The sequence below is a fragment of the Macrobrachium rosenbergii genome, chromosome 4, assembly GCF_040412425.1.
Source record: "Macrobrachium rosenbergii isolate ZJJX-2024 chromosome 4, ASM4041242v1, whole genome shotgun sequence".
Lineage (NCBI taxonomy): Eukaryota > Metazoa > Arthropoda > Malacostraca > Decapoda > Palaemonidae > Macrobrachium > Macrobrachium rosenbergii.
The window spans coordinates 32540243-32557742 of record NC_089744.1 but is presented as its reverse complement, the minus strand read 5'-3'; the positions used below and the strand labels follow the sequence as shown (position 1 = coordinate 32557742).

Genomic DNA, 17500 nt, shown 5'->3' with positions numbered 1-17500 from the left:
GGCAGTGTAGAGAGCGCCAACAGCCAGAAACACCATTGTCGTCTTTTGGATGGGAGAACACAGTCCGGAGAAACTACCCCTAAAAGACCTTGTCAGAGACGCTGAAGTAGTTCACTAGGAGGATTGCGATGTCCAGATTGTGGTTGCTGAAGCAGTGGGCTTCACATTTCTGCAGTCTACTCTGAATGTCCAGGTGTCTTTGAACTGTGTTCTCCCGTCCAGTAATAAGAGCTTTATTACTATACAGACGTGAATCGTGGTATTATGACGAAACTGTGGCTGGAAGATTTCGTCGATTCGAGAAAAAAATTTTTGGATGACTATCTCGAGTCAGAATGGCAGTATAGAGTTAGAAATGGGATCGGATCGTAAGGGAAATCACAGAACTCTGGTATGTAGATGAGATAATGACGAAAGGGAGATGGAGGTGACTTGGACATTTCCTTTATACTATTATATCAGGAAAGATAGAAGACTCAGACCTACTTAGACAACGACTGTGAGAAAGGGGGCTAAGCGGCGGAACGTCATGAAGACCCTTTGCATCACGTGGCACTGGAGGCAATATTTTATATACAGTATGTATATATATATATATATATATATATATATATATATATATATATATATATATATATATATATATATATGTGTGTGTGTGTGTGTGTGTGTGTATATATATATATATATATATATATATATATATATATATATATATATATATATATATATATGTGTGTGTGTGTGTGTGTGTGTGTGTGTGTGTGTGTGTGTGTGTGTGTGTACACCGTAGGAGGGTAGTGCCGTCAATGCACCTCACTCGGTCTATTGTAGGCATCACTTTAGGTCCTTTTGCAGCGTTCAACCCCTTTCATTCCTTTTATTGTAACTGTTCATATTATTTTTTATTCTAACCTACTTTCCACCCTCTGGTGACAACTGTTTCATAGTGGAACTGCGATGTTTTTCTCCTGTTACACCTTTAAAACCTTTGGCCTAGTTTCCATAGTCCACTTCCAATGACTAGCATATCTTTCGCTGAATGCTATAAACAAAACAGTCCACGCTACGGACAGGATTCGAACCTGTGCGGGCAGAGCCCAATGGATTTCAAGTCCATCTCCTTAACCACTCGGACACCGTAGCACATATCAATTGTTAAATTATCATCATAAGCTCTAATGCGCTTATGATAATAAGCTCTAATTATATTATTGGCTGCCACCAACCATACTGACCCTCCTTCCCCTCCCTAATTACAAAACAAAAGTGGCGAATTGTGCTGCTTTCACCAGAGCCCGCTCCCCAGTTTCACTTTTGTTGTACGAGCCAGAAAGTGCATTGAAGTTTATTGGAGTGCTATTTATTGCCACTCTCTCTCTCTCTCTCTCTCTCTCTCTCTCTCTCTCTCTCTCTCTTGTTTTCGGTGTTTCTCAGGATGTGACCACCGAACGGGTTTGTTTAGCCGGTTCGAGGTGGTGTCGCATAAATGGAAGTTTTCGTCACCTGTTGATGCAGACCAACAATAACTAGTCTGGCGATACGCGACGAAGCTTGTTCTGACAGACCGGGCATTTCGTTGCAAAACAAACCAGTTATCGAAGCCGTAACGTCAAGCTATCACCGCCCGCTATCTAACTTTTTTCAAGTGGAATGGCCAGCTTTAAGCCATGTACCAGCCCAGCACTCACATCTGAAACAAACAAAATATAATAATAATAATAATAATAATAATAATAATAATAATAATAATAATAATAATAATAATAATAATAATAATAATAATAATAATAATAATAATAATAATAATAATAATAATAATAATAATAATAATAATAATAATAAAAATAAGGAAGGATTAATAGTCGGCCCTAACCGTTGATCTTTTTTAATAAAGGCCATAATCTTAACCTTAGAATTAAATTGGTCTTGACATTGAAGGAAGTGACAATATGAATTTTAAATTTCATGATGATTAGTTATTTTATCAAAAATAATCGGTTACACACAGCACAAACATTGGGAGTATGCCTTAATTTTTCAAATTCCAACATTTACATGCACGCAACAAGTTTTAAACACGGCTTTGACTGCATATGTGTTAAGCACAATGGCACGGCAGTCAACACGACACAAAACTGAAAGGAATGCGAAGTCTCCAGGTTTGACTGGCGCCATTGATGAATAAATAACTCTTGACCCTTACTCCCCACTCTAGTGTGATCCTTGCTGAACAGGTTCTGGGCAAAATAAAATAAAACAGAAACAGAAGATTAAAGAAATCACCCTTGGATGCCAACATTGACAGATGTTTGCTTTATATATATATATATATATATATATATATATATATATATATATATATATATATATATATTATATATATATATATACATATATTATTTATATATATACATATATATATGTATATATATATATGTATATATATATATATATAGAGAAAGAGATAGATACACACACAAATATGTGTGTGTGTATATGTATATATATATATATATATATATATATATATATATATATATATATATATATATATATATATATATGTAGAATATAGGAATATACAGTACATTCACATTTCACTTTGCATTTACTTTTTGTTACTTTGATCTACAGTACTGCGGAAAATGTGGTGACTATAAAGAATGAGCATTTAAGACAACGATTCTCTCTTTCCCTCTTCTTCAAAGAACATGATATATGCAACAGATTTGGATTCATGCAACAGCCACATCAGGAGGATAAAGAGGAGCTACTATAGCTAACACTTTACCGTTCACAGGTTTGCCCAACGAAGAAACTGAAAATAGGAAAGAATTAATAAAAAATGTATGGTACCACAGAAAAATACACTCCAACAAGCACACTCAGAGGTAAAATAGAACAAGCAAGAGAGCCGTTTCAAAGCCAAAACTTACTATCACTACATATTCGACAAGTGACTAATAGAGAAACACCTCGCATGAACTACACATTGTATGGGAAGATAATCGTCTACAGACAGGAAAACAATTCCCGCCTCTATAGATGACGGACTTCATCCGCATCAACGCTCAGTTACCCAGCTCTGTTGGCTTGCTTGCAACCCTTCCCCCCATCTCCCCCCACCCCTGCTCCCACCCCGCCCACCGCTACCTCTATCATTGCTCTTGCCCTCACCACCAATCCGCACCTTCCCGTCAGTGCATCCTACGAGGGGAAGGCAAGCCCGTGGGAAGAGGTGCAGGGGAGGGGGAAGGTCTCTGGATGAGAGTCGTGGAATCATGAATGAACTTTGCAACGTGATGATGTAGGTGGGGCAGCGTCCTGGGGGTCTTTAAAAGCCTTCAGTAGGGGAGAAGAGGGGAGCAGGGAGGGTGCCACGTGCCCATAAATCTGTGCCCTTGATGCTGAAGTCTGTCATCCGGCTGGAATTTTCGTACCCAGTGCGCTAGTTTGGGTATACCGGTCTTTTTTTTTTTTGTGCCGTGTCTTAACAAGGGAGAGATGAAACATTACTTCAAATACAAGATACCCTTTCCGATAGCTCGGGATTAGTTTTAACACCGTAGCTACTATTGTTCGCTATTGTTGATATCATTGTCATCATGACTGTTATGATTCAGTGTCTTCTTTATCACGCGTCGTAGTAGCAGTTGTAGTAGCCTGGGTATTATGGCGAAAGTGCGTGGATAGTTTTAAAAGATCGATATTTTATATTTCAGTCGATACCATCATTATGAATGTCACCATTTACATTATTTGACTTTCAAGCAACGTCTTCATTGTAACAAATATCTAAGTATTTTCATATCTCGTGTTTTCTATGTAAATAAGTTACAACGTCACCGCGTGATCTTCATCTCACTGACTGCTTTTCTTTATGTTTTCAGTACAATCATAACAGCGTTCTTTGTTCAGATGAATACTAGAAAGGACGTTTTGGGATTCTGCGAGACCTCTAGAGGTCATCAGATAAGGCTAGTGAATGAATGAAACGAGGAAGAAAGGCACAGACTTCATTTAAGTAGGAACACCATAAACAATTCATTCCCGAGATCATCCGATGCCATTACATTCACCAAAACTTGAGGTACATACACGTACACGGTCACACGTAAAGGACACACACACACACACACACACACACACACACACACACATATATATATATATATATATATATATATATATATATATATATATATATATATATATATATATATATATATATATATATATATATACATATATAATATACCAAATAGAATTAGGGTGAAGTAAGAATTACTTTTAGAATGTGTATAGAGTAAATACTCAATTAAGGGCGCTTGGGAAGCATTCTTTGAGTTCAAACTAAATATGGTATTTGCAATGTATATGTAAATATATATACATATGTGTGTATGTGTGCGTGTGTGTGTGTATGTGTGCGTGTGTGTGTGTGTATTCACATATAAATTTCTGACTCCCATTGGGAATGGCTCTATCAACAGACCTACAACATGTCATAAAAGAAGTTGGAACCTTAGGACTGAAGTACCTAACATACCAGTGAATTTTACCCAACTTCCCGGCCCACCAGTGAGTCAGTTGGTAGCATTTCATTCCAATTACCCTTTCAGCGTGAATATACGACGTGTGTGAGCGCGCGCGTGCATGGATGTTACATAAAATTATCAGCATCAAAGAAAAAACTGTCTTTCTACAGAGAAAGACCAGTATATTGTAGCCCCACTGTTACTTTCACCATCTGTCACAAAAGATAAAAGATGATTTATATCTAATCTTAGTTTTCCTTTTGTCTGCAAATTGCAATTTAGCAGAAAAGACAAATAATGTGGACATTAAAAGCTTTGGCAAATCAACAAATTCCTTTTTATTTGTGTCTCTCTTCCGACCATCAATAGTCAGGTTGAGCGGACATCTGATTCCATTCACCACGCATCTGAGAGGAAGTTATCAATCACAATTGATTTACAAGTAGAAAAGAATGTAGTCTTGTTCCCCAGACGTTGTTCGAAACATAATTTTCTTAATAAGACCATTTTACGTTGTCAGATCTCTGCAATTAAAGAAGCTTGGCATCTCCTTTAGTGATCAATAAACCATAGCCTGAAGATGAAAATATGCATTGCCTGATGCCATTAAAGCTATTAGAAATTTCTTTCTCCCTTTTCTTTGCGTATCCACCTCACAGCCTTGAAATATCTAATAGATTAAAAAGACTTCTGTTGATACATTAAAAGTTATGTATCTTGATACCGCTTTTTCTTTAAATAAATGTTAATGCTGATACAGAAATCATCTTTACTATCACTGATGATACTCTCCGTATATTTTGCTGTTGTATTGTAGCTCTTTTATCTACCTTTGCTATGATTAATGGTTGCAAACGACTCCCTTGCAGGTACTCGGACGTGGTGGGGGAGGTGTCATGCGAGTAGGACTTTTGCCAGCCTTCACCAAGAGTGGCAAGACAGGTTCTCTGCCTCGTCACGCATCCTCCTCCTCCTCCAAGCAATCTAGAGAACCCTCTCCTCCCCCGCCGACACCACCTCCGACTCCTGCAGCATCAGAGCGCCCGGCGGTACCAGAGTCCCCGAAACCCAAAATCAAGGGCTTGAGTAAAAAGAGGGCCGCCTCTGCGTCTCCTTCGAGAGATAAGCGACGATCCTTCAGGGGTATTTCCAGGGATCGTTTCCCTCAATTGCCATCTTTGCCTCACCTGCCCCAAATGCCCCACTTCAAGAATATGCCTCAAATGCCTCAGTTCAAGAATAGGCCACAATTGCCTTCCATGCCTCAGTTTAAGAATATGCCCCACTTGCCAACCCTTCCGAATCTGCCCCCATTGCCAAAACCCAAAACAATGCCTAAAGTTCCCTCAATGCCAAAGCTTCCCTCACTTCCACGAGCTCCTTCTTTGCCCAGGGCGCCTACCTTACCCAGAGCGCCATCGCTACCGCCACAACTGAGAAGTCTTCTGCACAGGGGAGGTGCCAGTTCCAGTGACAAAGAGGCTGAACAACCAAATAAACCTTCCCGACGACCAGGGCCAGTGGGTCGCACTTGGGTCAAGGTATATGACGATATCACTTTCATGGATTCTGAGACGGAAAAGGATGACATTTACCCAGTGTTAGCATACACAGGTCGTCCTCACTCTGTACCTGATGCAGAGCCCCTCCCCGTGCCTCCGACTCCTCCGCCACCAAAGGCGCGCAGGCAACCGTCTGTTGAGAGCGAATATGACAATGTCCCATCTTCTAGCAAAGAAGGAGTAGGCGAAGCATCTTCCCAGGTTGCTACTCCAACTCAAGGTCGAGGAAGGGGGCGGTTTAAGCAAAGGAAGCAAAAGCGCACAGGGACGCCCGTCGCCGGAGAATTAGACGGCGTGGATGCGGCTATGCTTGCGGACCTGGAGGCGCAGATTATTCCTGCTCCTGAAGAAGAGGACGATTACATCATCCCTCAATCACTTTCTCCTCCTCGACCACCAAGAGGATATAAGATTTATGATAAGATCGAACAGCCTAAGCAAGCTACCACACAGGAGACCGAAGTGACCGAGGAAGAACCTGCTAAACCACCAAGAGGCATCAAAGTGTACGAGGACATCATAATCCGTCGGCATATCGCAAAATTGGAAGAAGAGGACACGGTTAAACAAGAAGAAGAAAACAAGAACAAAAAGAAGAAATGTTGACAGAGGTAAAAGATGAAGAGCAGAAAGAAGTAGAAGTAGCACAGAAGGAAGAAGAAAAAATGGAAATAGAGGAACACAGGGAACCCCTTTCTGTTGAAATAAAAACCGAAAAGGTAGAGGAGGGGGCCTCTGCAGACTTAGCCCAACCTCCACGTCCTAAAAGAGGCGTAAAATTATATGACACTGTCGAGTTCCAGCAAAAGAAGGAGGCAACGGAAGCACTTCCATCCCAAGAAGAAAAAGAACAAGAGCAATGTGCAACCGGCACTGGGGATACCCAAAAGGGTACAGAACTCCCTGAAAGGCCAGTTCGAGGTAACAAGATCTACGCATCAATCCTCATTGAGAGACAAAATATCGAAGAAATGGAAACCTCAGAGGTCAAGGAAGGGGTAGAAGAAATGAAGACTGAACCCACCGAGAAAGAAACGAAGATCGAATCTACCGAAACAGAAACAAAGATCGGATCAATAGAAACAGAAACGCAGATCGAAACTGTACAAACAGAAATAAAGACTGAACCTGCAGCTGAAAAGGAGACAAAGTCAATAACAGTAGAGAAAGAGGTAAACATCGAACAAAAGTCTGATAAGGAAACTGAAAACAATGTCGAGGCAAAGGTTGTGACTATGGAAGAGGAATCAGCCGTGAAAAAAGAGGAAAAGGTGGAAATGTCAACTTCACCTGACGTGAATAATGAAACAAAGTGTGAAATTCAGGGAACTGTAACAGCTGGGGATGTTCAAGCTGAAATTAATGAAGTAAAAACGGAGATAGATGATTCGCAAAAGAAGGAAGAAGAGGAACCGAAAACAGATCCCTCTGAAATAAAGGAGACCGTCCCCCCTTATGCCCGTGTCCATAAAGGGGCGGGAGTCAAGGAATTAAGACCCGTTTACCTGGATGACGAGGACGAAACGCCTCCTCCCATACCTCCCAAAAAGAAGGGAATTAGAACCATTTCCCCTCAGACCCTGGAGATGGAACCACCACGCCCTCCGCGGCACCTCAAGCCCCGAACGAGGAAGTCCCTCATCATGGTCAATGGGGAACTGCCGGCTAGGCCACCGAGGGGCAATAAGATCTATGCAGATGTGGAAGTCGTGACCCCTTCCCCGCCCAAGCGCCATTCCAAAGTGGTGCGCATCGAAGAGGTGGTCACTCACATCAAAGACGAAATAGACGCATCCACTTCTCTGACATCTGTCAAGCACGGAGCACCTCCGAGGAGGAGGCGAGGCAAAGACACCTTGGGTCAACAGGTCACGGGCATACTTATGGTTGACCCCACACGGCCTGCCAGGGTCAGCATGACGACCGAGTGCGACGAAAATTACGAAAACGTGACTTTGTCACAGGAACCTCCTAAACGTTCTCGAGGGCGACCTCTGCCCCCTCCTCCTCCACCCCCCAAGAAGGGCAAATTACGCCAACAACAACAACAACAACTCTCTGAGTCACCACGTGAATCAGACAGACAGGCTGGCCAACCTATATCGACTGAGACTGCCTCCCCAACCATCGTGACCCTGAGAGGCGGCAGTGTTGGTAAAACTGCGAGGGAGGCGGTACCCACTACCGCCTCTGAGTCTGACCGTATCGCTAGTATCCATTCAACCACGGAACGAGTTACGCACGGTCGCGAGTCCAGGAGTCGACTTGAAAGTGATATCGATAGTAATCTAAAGACGATCGAGACCTCATTTGCAGCTCTCGACAATGTTCTAAAATCCCTCCAGGCATATTCTGGAAGTTCAGGTGAACGCTCATCATTAGGGGAGGAGCTTAAGAAACCTTCAGACTCCTCCTCAGCCACCCCCATCAGTCTTGCATCGCAAGGCGACGTAAATAGTGTTGTTACAGGTAAGACTAAAGGCTCGGACGTTGCATCGCCAGCGTCGGAAACGAGTGTCACTTCCAAAATTTTTGTGACGGAAAAAGACGTTTCTTGGACGCCCGTGAGACAAGAGGCACCGAAACCCTTGGGATCAGTGCTAAGCAGTGAACCTCAGTCTCAAACAACGCAGAAGTCAGACGAAACCAAATTCCAAAGTGCGTCATTGCAAGACGTCACCAAAGGAACAACATCAAAAACAGACGAATCTAAAGGAAAAACCGTTTATGAAACCCTATATAGAGTTGAAAGTGTGAAAAAGGAAAGAAGACCAGCAAGAGACCAGTCGAATACAAGTGAAGACCAAACGAGTCAAACTATAGAAAAAGATAAACAAGCTGAAGGAAATATATCAAAAGAACAGAAGATTGTTTTCCCAGAGTCATCATTTATTAAATCAATTGCCGGAACAAGCGAGAGTCGGAAAGACGTTTCGGTTAAGCCTTTTAAAGTAGAAGAAGAGCTCTTGAAAGTCGAAGAGCAACTCCTGAGAGTTGAGGAACAATTGGGTAAGGTAGAGCAACCAGTTGTAAGAGAAAAACTTTTTAGTGATGGTGAAAAATCGACCACGGCAAAAGAAACGCAGGTAGCAGTTGCAGGAGATCAGTCGGCTAAGACTGAAGAACAGAAAAGTGAACCCGATGAACCAGTCAAGACTGGGGAACACTCTGTAAAGGCAGCTGAAGAAGAAATTATTAAGACCGAAGAGCTGACAGAAAAAGCAGAAGAAAAACCTGTTAAGAAAGAAGAACAGACAGCAAAAGTTGATGAACACTTTTTCAGTAAAGAAAATACAGTAAAGACTGAAGAACAGTCTGTCAAGACAGAAGAAGAGGCAGTAAAGGCCGAAGAGCAGCCAGTAAAAATTGAAGAACAGACAGTAGAAGGTGAGGAACAGCCAGTAAAAATTGAAGAACAGACAGTGAAAGTTGAAGAACAGCCAGTAAAAACTGAAGAACAGACAGTGAAAGTTGAAGAACAGCCAGTAAAAACTGAAGAACAGACAGTGAAAGTTGAAGAACAGCCAGTAAAAACTGAAGAACAGACAGTGAAAGTTGAAGAACAGCCAGTAAAAACTGAAGAACAGACAGTGAAAGTTGAAGAACAGCCAGTAAAAATTGAAGAACAGACAGTGAAAGTTGAAGAACAGCCAGTAAAAATTGAAGAACAGACAGTGAAAGTTGAAGAACAAACAGTAACAGGCGACAGACAGGCTGTCCAAATCGACCAACATTCAGTAAAGACTGAAGAACAACATTGCAAAGATGAAGAGCAAATTGTTAAAATAGAACAGCCCGTTAAAACAGAAGAACAAACTGACAAGGCTGAAGAACGAGAGACAGCGAAGGCTGATGAACAAGTTAAGACAGAAGTAGCTAAGACGGAAGAACAGGCGGCAAAATCAGAACAGGAATCGACGACAACCGAAGGAGTTTCGCATCGAAGTGATGAACCTCCTTCGCTTACCGAAGGACATCCGGAGCAAGAAGTGGAATCCCTGAAACCTGAAGAGGAAACTAAATCCGAAGAACAGTTGGGAAATGTGGCAGCGCCCTTAACGACCGAGACATCTGAAGAGAAACAAGAAGGAGCTGCCATTTCGAGCGAGACAGGTGAGGGGGAAGAGAAGCTCGCCGGACCATCATTCTCGACACCTGTCTCCTCCGAAGAGGTGGAAACCGAAACCAAAGGAAAACAGACGACCGAGGAGACTGAGGTTAAAGGCGAGGGCATCTCCTCCGGCGAACAAGCCCTCGCAGGAGTGCCAGCCGAGGGGTCTGCCCCTTTCGACAAAACGGAATTGGGAGCAGGAGTGGCTGACATCGCCTCTAGATTAGAAGGTATTCGTTACACCCTCGAGAACCTCATATTCAACTTCCCTAATTCACGAAGTGGAGGGGAGAGCCCCCTGACGAGTGAATCCCCTTGGAGTGAATCCCCTTGGAGTGATACATCTACTAACTGTGAATCTCCTTCCTCAAGCGCTTCCCCAACTCTCTCCCCTTCCGATTTTCCGGCAGCATTTGCGCCTTTACCGCCTCCTCCCATAAGCACCTTTCCCCAGCCATCATCCATTGAAGATCATTCATCCACCAGCCTAAACCCCGATTTACTAACTACAACTACCACTACTTGTGTCATCACACCCACAAACTCACACACTTCGCAAAATTCATCTGATAATAACGGATCTTTACCTGTAGCTTCCACTGAGGTTAGCGCCTTGACTATCACCACCAGCAGCAATAACAACCACACTCCGGTGATAACTTCGGCAGATCAGCAAGAATCGTCGTCGTTGCCGTCAAGAGAAGAATTAAGTCCCACGACGATAGCAACCTCGTTCGTGCCCCGTGGTATGTTGTCGCGTGAGGCTGATCCAATTAACTTCTGTGCATACCTGCGTCTGATGAGCCCCTGACAGACCATCAGAAGCTTCGTTAGTCGCAGCATCTAGCTTAGGACGTCACAACCGTCACCTTTGCAATAGAAGCTGCCGTTGTCCCTGTCACTGCTGCTTCTAGGATTAGGTCAAAACTGATCCTTAGTTCTAACTAGTGGTCCTAGATTAGTCGCAGGCTACCGACGACTAGAATAATTTACTAAAGACTCCTCTGGTGCCGTTTCTTTTTCTGTTAACACGGAAATATTGCTGTTGACTAACATATGAACCCATTATGTGAGATTTTTTAATTTACTTTCAGAAGTGTTAAGAAATTTATATCGTCATTATGGAAAGATATACCAAAGATTAATATCATAAAGTAAAACGAAATAAAAGAGAAAATAGCATCCGATCGCATTAGACTAGAAATAAGAAAAAACTTAATTATTAGTATATTTTCATGATCGGTATAAGTGATTCTATATACTTTTAAACAATAATCGTGAGTGATTACATGCTGTGATAAAAAATCGTTATGAGTACATTATTATGTTGTTTAATATAAATTTTAGATAAAAGTTTCAGATAGTCATATTCTGTGATAATATTTTATGTAATACTTGCGCATCTATATGTAGCTATTTTAATATCTTTAATTTACCATATTAACTTATTTCCCTTGAGACAGAGTCTGGATTAATTTGCAGACAGCTGTTCACAACATTAAACCAAATTGTTTTCATGCATTTGTAGGCTGTAGAAGTCGTGTCTATATCAGTGACGGCCATGAGGAAAAAGAATAATTGATCTTTTAAGTCGACCTTCACAAGAACTTGTGGTTAAATACTCAAACATATCATCGTCTAATGATAGAATGATATGAGATTTTATGAAAAGAATGCAATTCGTTTATCGTTTGTTTTATTGCGTAAAAAACAATAAGACAACAAGAACTCGAGGAAGAACAGTGAATTCCTTTTTACGACAAAGTAATATTATAATTGTCCTTTAACTCAAGACCTAAAACTTCCACCCTGGAGTGTCTTGGAGGTTCCAGTCCTTTTGTCAGCAAATCTACAACATTCCCTCGCAAACTAACAAGTTCGTCAATCGATTCTGCAGAAAATGTCAGCGAATGTGGGGACCCGCGGGGTGACCTGAGGTCATCCCGAAGGAATTCCTGGGACGGGGGAAACCGATTGGAAAAGACAGAAAATGTCGATTTTCGCGGGAGGCGTTCGCTAGCTCACATATTTAGCTCGTTTGGTAAAAGTAGTAAACATATACTACATCCTGACAGGAAAGGAATGACGACACCTGACAAACCAAGGCAGAATGACAGGGCCGAGAAAACCAAGAGTCAGTTTTACGTTGACTTGACAGAGGGCAACACCTTACGCCGGCCTTGTCCCTCGAGTAACGGCGGCCAGGTGATTTCCACCCAATCTGATTTCCGTTCGGGCAACCTAGAAATCTCTCCTGTCTCCCCTAGCGTTCATCAAGCGCAGCTAACGGTACCAGCAACACAAGGCGTGTCTTCTGTCTTCACATCGGTGGAGAGCGAGACAGAAAAGGAGGGAAACAAACCAAGTAGCACCAAAGAACATCAGCAGTGCCATATCGTTAGACCAAAGAGACCTCCTCCTCCCCCACCCCCGTCGGCAGCATTCGCAAGGGGAGGCGTTGGACGGACAAGTAAGTCGCACACTCAGTTAGGGGTCTTAGTCATCCCGGATTCCTTTTGTCAGTCGCAAGTGTATCGCCAACGAGCGTCCTCTAGTCAAGAGAGGCCAGCAGCAGAGACAATGGGGGCAATTCATTCAAGGGACAGCCTGGAGGACGAGGATGACGAATCCTCCTCCTCTTCTAGAGGCAGTGTCAGCGAAATGCCTGGACGTAACCTACCCTCTGGCGTCCAACAGCAATACAGTTCGGTCGTTTCCCAATTGTGTGATTATATCTACACCACGCCCATTCTGCCTTCCACTCATCATTATTGTCATGTAAACAATCGTCCTCCCATTCAGCCCAAACCCAAAAATATCCCTCCTCCAAAGATAAGATCAGTCAGAACAACCGAGAAAGTCATAGTTTCGAGGGCGAAGGACAGCAAAGAGGTGTCCGAACAGTCGCCGGTGCAAATAAACGGTAGCAATAATTCTCAAGTGATGGTGAGTGAAAGTAGTGACAGGACTGGCAATTATTGTAGTGGTCCGCCATGGGAAATTGCTGCCTCAGCGAACCAGAGGGACGAATCTAGTGAACAAACGGCGTTCAAGCACGAAGAAACGAGCAATATGCACGACCTCTCCAGTCAAGAAAGTGATGCAAATTATTCCACGTGCAGTGACGGAACATTCGAGCAAGTTGAAGAACCGGAGCAGATGTGTAGAACAGTCAGCGCCAACCAATTAGGAGCGGATGCCTCCGCAAACAGAGTAACACGAGACGATGTTGATTTTGTGCCATTAAATCAAACTAATAGCGAATGTGATGTCCAGTCCCAAACCTTAACCTGTGAGCCATTAATTAGTGAGCCCTTGATTAGTGAACCCTTTGTTAGCAGCAGCACTGCAAGTAGCATTACTTCCATTACCGACTCTAGTAGCATGAGTGTTGCTGATTCGAGTGATACTACTAACACAATAGAAGCCCCTTCCCATAGCCCCGAACTGACCCCGAGGTCCAGCCCTATTTTGAATTCCAATGAGAAACGTGATAAAAAGATCTTCTTCATTGCCAAAGAGCTAATGACTTCAGAACGTGTGTTTGTTGATGTCCTAAGACTTTTAAATGTAGATTTTCGAAATTTCGTTTATGAAAATATGGCAGAACATTTAAACAGAATCTCTCCCGCAGCCAACAACAATAATTACAAAGTCAATAAGAACGTCATGCAAGAGGAAGACCTCAATAAAATCCTTAATTACCTGCCCCAATTGCAGAATCTGAATGAGGTCATCCTGAAGGATTTGGAGGGACGCATCACGGACTGGGAAAGACAAAAGAAGATCTCTGACGTCATTGTGAAGACGGGGCCTTTCCTCAAGTTGTACTCCGCGTACATCAAGGAGTTCCAGAGTCAGTGCGACCACCTGGAGGAATGCTGTCAAAAATTCCCTCAATTCGCCCGGGTGGTCAAGGATTTCGAGGCCTCCGAGAGATGCGCCAAACTCAGCATCAGACATTTCATGCTAAAGCCAGTGCAACGGATACCGCAGTATCGTCTCCTCCTGGAGGATTACTTGAAGCACTTGCCCGACGACAGCCTGGACTACGTCGATACCCAAACCGCTTTGGCAGTGGTGTCCAACGTGGCCTCCCATGCCAACGAGACCATGAAGCAAGGGGTAAGTGCCATGCTCTCTCTCTCTCTCTCTCTCTCTCTCTCTCTCTCTCTCTCTCTCTCTCTCTCTCAGTATCAGTACAAAATGGGTGCTTTCAAGTTCTTTTTAAATTTACCAATAGTACTAGGATTCGTATATTTTCTCATTTTAATTCCATGTCGGGGGGATATTGCATCTCATGTTCTTTGCTGATAATAATCAAGTAGAAATTTCTGTATATTTTGATGCTAGCTGAAAATTTTAAGAACTAATGGGATTAGTCTTTAAAAGCCTTGACCAACCAGGAAAATATCCACTTAAAGACGGCAAAATAGTTTAAAAACATTGCTTAATTTGGAAGTGAGTTAGTTAAATTTTTGTTTATATATATATATATATATATATATATATATATATATATATATATATATATATATATATATATATATATATACTGTACTGTATATATATATATATATATATATATATATATATATATATATATATATATATATATATATATATATATATATATATATATATATAATATATGCAACATTTTCCTACTAAAGGCTTTTGCCTTAAGGAAACTGCAAATTTTATGGTGACCGTATAACAAAAACGTTAACAAGAAGGAAATCGTCTGATACATGAGAAAAGAATATAGCATATCTTTTTATGAAATCGACGCAAAGTATTAGAACTTTAAATATCACTTCATGTTTGTAACTGCCTCCGATTTTAGGGCAATCGACTTCGATTCAGTAGGTGAGGAGCGCAGTATGAAGAAAGATGATAATTACCATTGGCAGAATCTCTCTCTCTCTCTCTCTCTCTCTCTCTCTCTCTCTCTCTCTCTCTCTCTCTCTCTCTCTCTCTCAGTAACAAGCATTCAAATGTTCCTAGATCAGTTTGTTTATGTATGAAAGTGAGAGGTACTTGATGCTTGAGACGTACTCCATACTTCACCAGTTGCGCAAAGATAAGCACGAACAATACTTTATTCATCGGTGGCTTTGCCCTCTGATAGTTTTTCTCCTCAGACCGAATATGCCTGTTGAATTTACCATGGATAGGCGTTGAATTTAGCAAGGACTTCCTATTTCCAAAGTTATTTTCTCCGATCAGGAAAAATCTGTGATTCATGAATTCAGCAACAGAAGTACGATACCTTTAATACCCCCAAAATGACAGTGAGTTTCATGAATAGGCTATTGTATGTTTTACACACGTTATAACATCTTGTGAACGACCATTATTACGGGGCAAAACGAAATAAGTAAAAATACCTTGACTTTCGTCTTTGATTAGTTCTCTGAGTATGCAGTAACCTAACTGACGTCAAGTGAACGCATACCATACACATGTACCACACATGCATGTATATGAATATAAAATAAATAAATAAATATATATATATATATATATATATATATATATATATATATATATATATATATATAATGTGTATATATTTTTTTAGCAACACTTTTTGCACAATTAATTTTCGGCGAGCTGTAAATTTGAAGCAAAGCACAAAAGTTGCAGCTTTGCCGCTGCACTTGTTATACTCAGAGGGTGTCTCTCGCCTAAAGTAAGACGTCTTGAACACATGTTTGTAACTTATCACAGACATCCACAAGCAGGTTGAATAGAAGTTAACGCCTTGCTCTGGTAGTAAGGAGTGCTTCATATGATTATCCAGCGTCGGAAAGACTACTCCACTGAAGGTCTTCTACTTGTTCCCAACCTGTTTGTACTGTGTATGTGATAAGTTGCTTACATGTTTACGACAGGTCATACTGTATATATTATGGATGCACCCTCAGGCTACAGGTTTCTTAGCCATTAACTCGTGGCGATCATTAGGGCTGTCATTTAGAAGTACAGAGAACTGTATTCCAGTTTATTGGTGAGTACACTTTAAAAATTAGGTTAACAACAAGAATAAAAAATGGAAATCAATATATGAATTTTCGAAATCAAAAATTGGAAAGTGACAGCAGTATAACCAGAGACAGATCAGGGAGATTTTTCCATAAAGCTCGAAAAGACAGGTTCCTTGGCTCCAGTGAGTCCAGAAGTCCTGCAGCAAAACCTCGTTCTGCTGAAGAGGAAAACTCTTGGTGAAATCACCAGAACATTCAGCATAGGCTCCTGTGGAAATGTGTTCACCACTTAAGCATTCACCATCGTCCCTTATTTACTCTGTTGATGAACGCTGTCAGTATTTCTGAGAAGGCCCTCTAGAGTAGGTTTTTTGTCATGTAAATCCACAAAGTGCTGAAGTATGGCTCTGTTACTGCAATAGACTTGTAGTCTACTCCTGAAGGTTGTCTTTGCGCGGCCAACTTAGTTTTTATCGAGGGCCTTGAATGCCTCTTGTTAACATTTAAATTTAAGAATTATTCTGATCCAAGATTACTTCGGTTTCCCATGGTATGGTCTTGTTCTTCACATGGGCAGCTACCGTACTAAGTTAAGATGGATAAAGAATCGGCAATACTTTTTTATAGGGTGTGTCTGGTGTTACTCCATAGGTGTTGATTCCTTGAAGAGCTCCTTCCAATCCACAGGCTGTTTTGTAGTCAACGTTGTTGTAGATAATCATAATTTTGCTGTTTATGGTGTTTTGGTTTTGTGTGTGGAATTCATTTATTTTCCTCTTTATATGACCTCTGTAATGTTGTTTGGGTATCCACTGTTTGTCAACAGGCCAACATCCATCTCATAAATAAGTTTTGAATGGAGAGCTTTGCAAACACTGTAGTGGGAGGAGGTCTTCCTGAAATTCGATGAAGCACCTTCTCCATATCCATATGTCGATGTCCAAGCCTTTCCATATTTTAATTATGTTCTTCTGGCGCCGTCTCGTATGCTTCAAGTGCTAATGCATATGTGGCATCTGTAACTTACTGGCAACACTTCCCCTGGATCCAGCGTCTCTTCAGATTTTAAAGGATGAGGTTTTGAGGGAATGAAGGAAAACTGCTACCATGCTGCTATTTTTATTCATTCCAAAGTCGACAGCTGTTTCAGCCTTTTGATTTTTCTTATTTTTTATATTCCTTTGAGATTTCTGCCTTGAAGATTCGAAGGAGTTCTGTAGATACTGGGGGTGTTACCAGTAAGTCATAGGTGCCACATGTGCATTAGTATTTGAAGAAAAGAAAAGAAAGACTGTG

At 41.5% G+C, this 17500-nt stretch overlaps 1 protein-coding gene and 1 non-coding gene across 2 annotated transcripts in view; one reads left to right on the top strand and one right to left on the bottom strand.

The window, feature by feature from the left end:
• LOC136832314 (trichohyalin-like) overlaps window positions 1-17500 on the top strand; it is a 110584-nt gene that overhangs the window by 49897 nt on the left and 43187 nt on the right. The window contains 3 exon segments of the mRNA XM_067093224.1: window positions 5411-6680; window positions 6683-10960; window positions 13935-14339. Of these exon segments, the coding sequence (XP_066949325.1) occupies window positions 5411-6680; window positions 6683-10960; window positions 13935-13945 (5559 nt within the window). The 3' untranslated portion in view covers window positions 13946-14339.
• TRNAS-UGA (transfer RNA serine (anticodon UGA)) lies at window positions 1065-1146 on the bottom strand. Its single transcript has one exon. It is a non-coding gene; the product is annotated as a tRNA-Ser (tRNA).